Raw genomic sequence first — 10,278 nt, 5'->3', positions numbered from 1 at the left:
TCAATATTAAAGTATTTTATTTTCCTGATGGCCACCCTTTTCAGCACTTAGTCTTCATGCTAGTAGCCAAGGGGACATAACCAAGTAGATGAGACAACGTCACTGGAAGGATTTAGAAGACTCGGGCTGTAGATCTTGTTTCAGGTTTATTCAACTCCCTTCATAAACTCCAGGAACTCTGCCAAGGAAAAGACATTGGAGACAAGTGGGTGTTAGATGAGGACCGAAGCACCATCCACAGCTGCCAAGTACTCCTTTGGCATGTTTCCACAGCCCCCTCTCCTTTTCCCTCCCACCTGTGTGCAAGAGGCCGAGGATCATGGCTACTGTTCCCTGGTTGTGGCGAGGCCTCCTCATGACTCCCTATGGAAATGTCACCAAAGCCCAGCTTTGCCCTTGGGAGGTGGGTGCTGCCAAAATGCAGGAGGCAGCTGAACCCCTGGGGAGCGAGGGCTGTGAGGTGCGGGGCTGCAGTCTCTGCTCAGAAGTGGGGGAGATGCTGTTTTTTGCCACTGAGTTGATATGTTGATTTGCATTTCCTGAAGACTGTGCCCTGCCTCCTGCCACAAGGTGTTTGATTGAGGTGGCTGAGCTTTATATACTGCTCTGGGCTGACGATCTAAATTTATATCACCTTTCTTTATGTCTTAAAGCCTCTCTGCACTGGATCTGTTCATAACTGCACAGAAGTGCAACAAAAATGTTCTGAAAGAAGCACATAGGTGCACTCCTGACTACTTCTGCTGTTTTGCAAGTGTGTAGCATGGCCGGAGTCCTTCAAAATGCCAGCCGTACCTCGCTGATCCACCCTCAAGCAGACAGGACAGGTTGTTAGCCAGGAGAGGATGGCCACGGTGACTCAGAGCTTGCTGACCCTGAGGTTGGGCCACTGTCTCCTGTCACTTCATGTAAGTGCCCTAATATTACCTTCTTAAATCAGATGGCTCCCAAAGGAAAACTGGGGCTGCCACCAGGGAGTCATTTTGGTGTCACTGTATTTAAAGAAACAGTACTTAGGAGCTGGTGCTTGTTTTTAGGCTTGTCTAAGGAGGCAGAAAGGGCGAAGCAGGTCTCTAGTGAAAATCAGGTTTGCTTCACAGGGTCAGTGCAGCTGACTTTGAACAGATGACTTTGGGAACAATTAAGGGAGTCCCAGGCCCTTGCCACAATTTTTGCAAGCATGGCAAACCTTGTACACCTGTACAAATGCAGGTGGCAATGGGATGTGTTGCCCAACACTGCCTACGCAAGCTCATATCAGTTCCCAGAAGGGAACTGAGACTGCAGGAGCTGTCTCGAAAGGCTGGGACTCTCGAGGAGTTTCAACCAAATCATGTACAAGAAAGACTCCTACCATCATAGTCAATCTTGCCATCGTTGTTTTTATCCCCATCTTTCATCAGTTCTTCTATGTCATCCTCTGTGATGGTCTCTCCTGTTGCCTGCAGCATGATCTTCAGCTCCTCAAGGTCAATGTAGCCATCGGCATTTCTGTGCAAGGACAGAACAGCTCAGAAGTGGAACAACGTGCTGGAGAAGGAGAGCCCAGGACCTGTTGCACTTCTCCCACCATCACTCTGTGTTCAGAGGTGAAACATTAGCGTTTTGGGAGGATGCTCAATATTTCTAAGACAGTGCAAAAAAGCACTACCCCTGCTCTAAGTGCACAGTTGATGCAGTGAGCCGCCATGGGTCCATCTGTGTTCAGGTATAACTTCTATTTACAGTATGGTCTTTTACACAGTGTGTTGCATTCATGTCTCTTACTTGTCAAACATCCTGAAGAGATCTGAGAGTTCCTCTTCAGATTTTCCTTTGCTGTCATCTTTCATACATCGGACCATCATAACTAGGAACTCATCAAAGTCTACAGTGCCGCTGCCTGTAGGCAGAATAAACAGTTAGACAACGCTATAGTGTGTGGCTTGGTAAAGCCAAAGGCGATATCAAACTTCTGTTAGTAACCTAGGAACAAAATTTAGGAGACCCTGTAGCAAAAGGAAGTTTTCAGGGCACTGGTGTAACTGACTGAGGCCATGGACTGAATTCATTACTGAATTTTTGCTTTTTGCATTCAATTTGCCTAGATAAAATGAACCAAAAGTCTGCTGTAAGTATCAATGAATGCTAATTTCTGTTATGGAGATACCTGCCCATCTCATCTAGATATATAATAAAAGCTCCAGAAAGAAGGCATGCACTGTATTTTTTTCACTAGCAGTATATTATTGGTGTTTTGAATGACATTGAGATGTTTTCCTTATTTGCCTTATTCTTAACTGCTTTTTCTTTTCTAATTACTTAATATGGCGTTTCTTCCCAACCTGCACACAGTAGATCTTGTTGTGTTTGACTATTGGTATACTGATACAACTAATATTGACTGTTATTAACATGTGTGTGGTTTGTGTGTGTGCGTGTATACCTGAGCAGTGCAAAACTTTCTTGCCAGTAGAACTTCTAATGGTGGGCTTCACAAAATGGCAGTTGCAACATTCAGCCTGTTAATATTTTGTATGGATCTCTGCAATTTCAGAGTACCTGTAATCCCCCCCGCCAAATGAGATCAAGCAGTCTATCTCCATTCAATATAGTAATTTTTACAGCATCTCTTAGTCCAGAAATTTCCTAGAGCGACCGTACTAAAATTTGGTGGGTGCTTGGTCACCTTCAAAGCCTCAGCTGCAGCCCTCCTGCAGGTTGCTCCCTCCAGGCTGAGGCCGTCCCCAGCGTGGTCCTGCCTGTGCTGTGCAGATGTTGAGCACCCCCCTGAATCGTGGGGTCAGGGCTCGTGTGCCGCTGGGAGCAGCGTCTTGTGGTGGGTGATACCATCTGTCTGGCCATGTGCCCTGCCAGGTGGTGCCAGAGAGGAACATTTGATCACTGACCAAGATGCCTAATCTCATGAAAAGTGTTGTGGTCTCTCTGGTGTCCAGAGGGGCATTCTGTGCCTAAAGCCTTAACTGCTGCGATCCTCTTATAGTGAACACCCTGGTTTCTCCAAGTTTCAGGCTCCAGCTTGTGACAAAACAGGTACAGGCTTTCCCGTGTGGCTGCGTGTTGTGGGCCCCACGGTGCCCAGGCTGCAGACTCGCTCCCCACGGGGTGAGAGGTGCGTGCGCTGTGTGCTTGTTGGTGGCCCTGGATGGGCCCTCGCACCGCAGCATTTGGAGCCAATCTCTGCCTGCAGACAGGTGGGGCGAGGGCTCTGACACACCTGGGGAGCTGAAGAGAGGGAAATATCTCACCATCTTCATCCACCTCATCTATCATCTCCTGCAGCTCCTCGGGGGTGGGGTTCTGCCCCAGCATCCTCATCACCTTCCCCAGCTCCTTGGTGCTGATGCAGCCATCCTCTGCCCCCAGCACGAAGATGTCGAAGGCAGCCTTGAACTCTGGGGAGAGAGAGAGGGGAGAGAAGAGATGCTAGTGCCTGCCATCTCAGTCCTGCTGTCCTGGCAGGCCTGATGCAGCAGGCTTTCACCGGGCATTGCTTCCCACTGCAGGACGTAGGGGTGCACCTGGACAGACATGCAGAAACCCTTTGATGAAATCCTGGTGGTTCAAAAATGCTTGGCTTATGCTGTGCTTCAGTTAGCCACTAGAAAGACTTTTTTAAAAAAAAACAAAACAAAACAAAAAAAACTTCTGGTGGGTGATTGCTGAGGCAAAGTTGCTGGCTGCCAGCAGTAGCTGGTAGAAAGGATGGGCTGAGTGCTAGTGGGTTTTTCTTTTGGCTGCAGTGTCAGGGTAAAGATGTACCTACCATTTTTTTGTTCTTCTGTCAGCTGCTCAACCTGTAATTAAAATACAGACACCAATTAATTTTTATTTATCACCACCCCTAATGGTTAAAAAAAAGTGTTGTTTGTTCAGCAGTCTTGTCGAAGATTACCTAATCCTCGCAACAGTTGCCTGTGTGGACTACGGGATACACGACGATCAGTGAGGTTTTAATACAGCAGCCCTTTATAGTCCAAAAAATTCTTCCCCTTAAAAAATATTTCCAGTTCCTCTGAAGAGAGCATCACTTTCCAAGAGCAGCAGCATCGGACATGCAGCACTACTAGCCTTTGCACAAGTGCTGAGGCCCAGCTGGAAAAAGCATTTGTCCTTTTCAACCATTCCTTGGGAATAATTTCCTGTTGCCGGGAGGCTTCAAAGTGGGATGGTTGTGCCACTGAGGGGGTTCGGGCTAAGGCCCAGGTCAGAGGTGGGAGATGCAGATGAGACCATCCCTAATAGCTGTTTTTAGCCCTAAATTCAAGAAACTTTCTGAACTACCCAAACCATTAAGAGCTTCTCAACTTCTGTCAGAATTCAGCTTTTATAACACGAGACTTCTGTCATTGAAGGGGGCTGCTATTCCCTCTGGCCTGTTTTAGCTGTTGCCCTGAATGTCCGGTGTCCATGGCAACTCTTTGGCCCACACGTACAGCGCAAGTGAAACAGGGACTGCGAGGTGGAATGGGATTGTGCCCCAGAGAGACCTGTTGTTGCATTGCAACAAGAAATACTCATGACAGGCAAACAGCAATTACCAATAATGTTCCCTGCACCAGTGTGCTGGAAAATGGAGATAAAACTAGGTAGATGAGAGGACCTAGCAGAGGGTAATGCAGTGAAGCTGTATTTTCACAGTCTAATGGAAAAAGCATGCCACTATCGCCAACAAATGCCTGGCAGAGCTGGCTCTGTGCCCTGAGCACAGCAGTGGGTACCCCAGCAGTGCCTACCCCAGTGCAGGGAGGGCTGCAGTGCTGGTGCCCCCACTGGCACCCCTTCTTCGTGATGGGTATCACTGGCCCCATGGATCTGGCTGGAGCCAAACCCTGCGTGGCCCTGACCCAGGCTGTGTGTCTGTGCGCTCCTTGTCCTGCACGCAGCCCAATGCGGCTTCCTTGGAAAGCCTGCCACAGCAGCACGCGGAGGGTGACGTAGAGCAGAAGCATTAGCGGAAATGAGCAGGCAGATTGTTTCCAGAGCCTACCCCAATTTATTCCCTGCAAGTGATCAGTAGGAGCTTATTAGTTAACATGAATTAATGAAAATGATCAATGAGGAAAGCAGAGAGGAATCCCTGGGATCTGCATCCTGCTGCTTCTCTTCAAGTGCGTTTCTCTCTTTGGCTTCATTCCTTCCTAGAGGTACTGCCTATCTAATAGTACTGACCACATAATCACAAAATCACAGAAGAGCTGAGGTTGGAAGGGGCCTCTGGAGATCATCTAGTCCAATCCCTCTGCTCAAGCAGGGTCACCGAGAGCACGTTTCCAAGGATTGTGCCCAAACAGCTTTTGAATATTTCCAAGGAAGGAGACTCCACAACCTCTCTGGGTAACCTGCTCCACTGCTCAGTCATCCTCACAGTAAAGAAGTTTTTCCTCAAGTTCAGACAGAACTTCTTGTGCTTCAGTTTGTGCTCATTGCCTTTCATCCAACTGTTCTTTCAGTAACATCCATTAAAATGCTGGATGTCTTCCTGCCTTCTTCCCTCCCAGGCTGGCCGGCAGGCCTCTCTGGGGTTGGTCAGATGCTAACCCCATGCCAGGTTGCTCCAGTGTAATTTAGCTTAGAGGGCTCTGTCTCTGGCCCCTCTCTCAAATCATCTGACTATCTCTGTCCTGTGCAGAGGGTACCTGTCGCTGCTAGCTTCCTCCTTACTACAGCTATCAGCCTTACCAGCTGCTCCCCTGACCTCCATGTCCAAAGCGAGCCATACCCAGATGACCATCTCGCTCTGTGTTTTGGTTGGGAACCTGACACAGCTTTATCAAAAACCCTCAGCACCAAGTTGCAGCACCCCCTCTCTGGGTGGAGGCTGATGTTCTTGCCCCAAAGGGCAATTGTTTTGTAAAAGTCGGCTGGAAAGCCGCCCTGCCTGCTTGCAGCAAGAGGCAGGGAAAGGGCTTTTGCTCAGCAGGACAGAGGACAACCACCTGTAGGACGAAGCGAGCGGAGTGCCTCATCCAGAGCCTGCTTGGCTACAGCTCGGCTCCACACATGCATGAAGATGCGGACTAGAGGAGGTGAGTCCTTTCAGGTCAGAAAGGGATAACAACAGCGGCAGGATTGCTTTTCAGCTTTGCGTGGTGCAACCCGAGCCGGTCCTGGCCCAGCCGCCGCTGAGGGAAGGCAGGCAGCTGCTGGCGGCCAGGGCTACTGTGCGGGCGGGGAGGAGAGCTGGGAGCCCCGCGGCAGGCAACGCGCTCCCCAAGCGAATGTCTGTGGCCACCGTCACGCCGCTGGTGTAACTCGACCCTTTTGGTGCATTCACTATTTATAAACCCTGGTGAGAGAGGTGCCGAAGATAAAGATGAGCTTTCTGATTGTTCCCGGGAGTAGAAAGGCTTTGGTATTTATCCTTGCAGCCCTTTATCTGGACACTTGTCCCTGGCACTGTTCTTAGGGCTGCTTAACAGAGCCTAAAAATGTTCCCAGAATAGCTTTGTGTTTGTACAGCCTTATCTAGACATGAGTAGGCAAGATGAAAATCCATTGGATTCTGTGGCTGCATGTCGCAAATTTGGCACAAACTCATTCAATTCTATAATGCTTATTAATAAATGTCCTCAACAAGCAGCAAACAAAAGACTCACTTCCAAAGCTGCTTTGACTAGTGCATCTTAGATAGGTATAAAGTTACAGATGTGGGGCTAAATTGTATGTAAATTTTAAATGCAAGGTAACTATGGAAAAATATATTCATTACAGAGGGATTTCACTTGAGTATCATATAGTGTCCTCTGGACACAGACACTTTTCATGGCTTTATTCCTCTTTTCCCTCTGCATCTTGTTTCAGGGACAGGTTTTTCATCTTGCAGTACTGGAAGGCAACAGTAAGCTCACAACACTGGGATGTCTGTGGTAATGCTAAATCTGTCATAGCTTTTACTTTGCTTTTATCAGTTCTGTTCTTCATCTTTTGTTTCTGTTTGAAGTTAGGTGGGGAAAGTTCAAGTTCTTGAAATTTTTTCCAGGTGAACATCTTCTTACAATTAAAATTTTGGGGAATAGATGCAAGAAAAAGCTGTTGGTCTCAGCTGTACCTGGGCAGGAGTTGTTTTGCCCCTGTAAAGGTGCCAGCTGTCAAAGCCCAGGACTTCAGCTGCGCATTTATGGGTTGTGATGTTGTCGTGGCTAATGACAGCAGGGTGTCTGCATGTGTGCCCCCACCTTCAGACAGGCAGCAAAAGCCTTATTGGACTCAATCAGATATTTTGCACAGTTCATTTCTCTGTTTAAGGACTAGATGCTTGGGATAAGTTTTTGGTAACTGAGGTGGGAAGTTTTTGGTTGCTCTTACGCTGGAGTTCCTTTTTTTTGGCTGAATTCCTCCATAGTCTAACTCCACTGAAGTCCACGGACTTCGACTAAGAGTGACCTTGGCCTGTGGATCTTTGCCCATACGTATCCCATTTACAGGACAGAAATATGAAGAGCGGCTGGAGCTTCTGTGTGAGGAAACCTTTCTTTTTGGGACTCACGGCTGCGATGCAGCCTGTGCTGGACAGTGCATTCCTCTGGCTGATGGACAGACCCATTTGGCTAATTGTTAGCATTGCTGGCTCGCAAAGCTCTTCAGCCTTTCTTCCTAATTATCTGCACGAAGTCCCTAAACAATATGGAAAGGACCTGTTCCTTGAGTCACAGAGAATATGCTTAACTAGAAAGATCAGTTATAGAGGCCTGGATTTTCTTTAATTTTACAGGTCATGTTTTCTTCCCTTTGTGCAGTGGATGTTAGGGAAACTCCATGCCCAATTGTACAGCCGTTCCTGATTCTTTTCTCACTGAAAACATCCAAATCACTATGGGTTTCCAAGCTCACAAGGTTCTAGGTTAGACCAAGAGGACAGGAGAGGTAATTGTGTGAGCGTTTTGTTGTTTTCTTCAGTTACATTTCAAGCAAGATCTTTCTTCCCTCTAAAAATCTTGGCATTAGCACTTGTATTTTTTGTGCCCTTGGTTAAAATCAAGCCTGATCAACTACGTAAAGAAAAAAAAAATCACCAGAAAACTTTTATAATGTGTTTTAACTCCAGTTATGCATGGGACAGAGTAGCAAGTCACACAGTCCAGAATCTATTTTCATCCATATTTCACTCACGTATCACTGTCTAAGTTACAAAATGATGCAGTGTCTTTATTAGAGACCAAATAGTTTGGATTTGCACAGTAAGGATAACATGCAGCTGTATAATTTAAAATAGCAGTTAGGGTGCTTCTGCATTCTCAGACAGCATATTTTACATTCTCAATTTCTGTACAGCAGATACCAGGGGCATAGGAGTGGTGAAGCAGATGATGATGCTTGGAAATAACTTACAAAAGCTGAGAGCTTTTTAAATACCACACACACACACACAAATCAGTTATGGGAGAGGGAAACTTAGCAATGGCAGAACATTAAAGAACCAGAAGCGAGATGGTGAATTTTAACACGTATAAATTGTCTTCATTTCATGGGAAATGCTGCTGTGCTTTGTCCTGGCTGAAACTAGCCTCTTCAAGACTTTTGTTGAGATTTTTAACTGCACTTATGGACCATATCCATCTCACAGCAGAGAACCAGAGTGCAAATAACTTAGCAGTAGAGCTGAGTTTCGTGCTTGCAAGAAGAGCGTGAAAGCTTCAGAGCTGTCAGTGCTACAAATCTGTGTCCTGGATGGAAATGTTGACTAAAAGACACCACCCTGTAATTATTTCTTACGTGCACGTCTCTGCCGAATTAACTCTGCCCGCATGGGAGTCAGCACGCCGGCATGTCACAGCTTCGGGGAATCGGCAGCAAGGTCAGTACAGACTGCCTGAAATCCCCCCCAAAACCACCGCTCGGAGTGAAGGCATCACTTACCGCTGCCTTGTAGATGTCGTCCATGGTGGGGGCCGGGGGGCGGCACGCTCTGGCGGCTCTGCCCCGGGAGCTCTGCTGATATAGCGGCCGCCCGCCCCGCGCGGGGGGATGTGGCCAGCCCTCCCGGGAGCCCCGCGTGCTCCCGCGGGAATTCCCCGGCTGCATGCCTCCCTCGGGAAGGGGAGGCTGCCGAGCCCGCGCCTGGCACGGCCCTGGCCCTCCGCTGGGGCGGCTGGGGGTGTCCGGGGGGGGACGATGGAGCCCCTGACACCGGATGCCAGTGGGGCATCGCCGCCGCTGCCCTGCAGCGTTTGGCCAAACCGCGCATCGCCCCTGTCTCGTGCATAAAGCCCCCTTACTCCTGCCGGGAGCTGTGTTGGAAACGCTATAGTGTGCTTAATTAAACTGGGCAATAGGGGAAAGGATACCCCAGAAAACAAGCCCGTCCCCAGCCCCAGCCCCAGCCCAGCTTCCCCTGAGGTTGGTGGGAATAGGAGGGAACCCGAATGAAATGCGGAGGTGTCTGGGCCCTCGGCCCCTGTCCTGCCCCAAATCCCCATCTGCGCTGCCTGGCGCAGCCTGCTCCGGGGTGCACCAGCTGGGCTCATCCTCCCACCATGCCATGTGCATCCGGGCCGGGGCCAGGAGAAATATGTCATCCTGATGCTGAGACCCTGGAGAAATGTGTAGGCACGCCAGGACACTTAGCCCCCTCCGAAGACCGTGCAAGCAGAGGAGGGGGAGGCCATCAGCTTGGGTTTGGTGCGGGGGCTAATTCCCACACCAGACACTGGCCTCCCGTGGGAAATGGTGATTTATTGGTCTCGCAGGCAGCGAGCTGTCCTGTCCTCGCTGCAAATGGAGAAAAAACCCCATCCTCCCGGAGTTACTGCAGACCCATATGCCAGGGGCCTCTGCATGGTCAGCCACTTCTCCCTGAAGGGAAAAGCATTTTAATCCACAACCACCACAGCAAAATCTCTCTCTCCGGTGATTCAAGGCTCCCTCTTGTGTCCAAAGGCGCCACGGATGGCTCCTCCGCCCCGTCAGCCAAGCTGATGCCTGGGGAAACACACCAGCCTCACGGGTCCCATGTGGGTGAGCATCTCCGGCCGGGTGCGTCTGCGGGACACGCTTTGTGCTGTCACCCGTGCTGCGTCTGGCCCTTGGAGGAGCATCCCAAACACCTGTGAAACAGCATCCTCGTCCGCCTGCAGCCTCCCTCCACCTCATGGCTGCTGGGAAGCCAAAGTGGACAGGCGTCCCCCTTGTTTCTCCCGGTGCAGCGGGGTTTGCTGGAGGGACTGTCCCCGCCGGGGGCTGGCAGGGGGTCATCGAGGGCTGGAGCGCAGTTTTGGGAGTGCAGGACCCTGCACATGGGCAGGGTGGAGCTGGGCAAGGAGAGGACTCTGCCCTGCT

The 10,278-nt window shown here is 49.6% G+C and overlaps 1 protein-coding gene across 1 annotated transcript; it reads right to left on the bottom strand.

Annotated features, from left to right (window-relative positions):
* TNNC1 (troponin C1, slow skeletal and cardiac type) lies at positions 1 to 8,977 on the bottom strand. The gene is made up of 6 exons (XM_026106530.2): positions 8,860 to 8,977; positions 3,767 to 3,797; positions 3,249 to 3,395; positions 1,768 to 1,882; positions 1,355 to 1,491; positions 1 to 178 (listed from the first exon to the last, which is right to left on the bottom strand). The coding sequence occupies exons 1-6, from the start codon at positions 8,881 to 8,883 to the stop codon at positions 147 to 149; spliced, it is 486 nt and encodes a 161-aa protein (XP_025962315.1). The 5' UTR covers positions 8,884 to 8,977; the 3' UTR covers positions 1 to 146.
* Between the last annotated feature and the right edge of the window lie 1,301 nt (positions 8,978 to 10,278).

Source organism: Dromaius novaehollandiae, chromosome 12, assembly GCF_036370855.1.
Source record: "Dromaius novaehollandiae isolate bDroNov1 chromosome 12, bDroNov1.hap1, whole genome shotgun sequence".
NCBI lineage: Eukaryota > Metazoa > Chordata > Aves > Casuariiformes > Dromaiidae > Dromaius > Dromaius novaehollandiae.
This window is presented reverse-complemented; position numbering and strand designations above follow the sequence as displayed.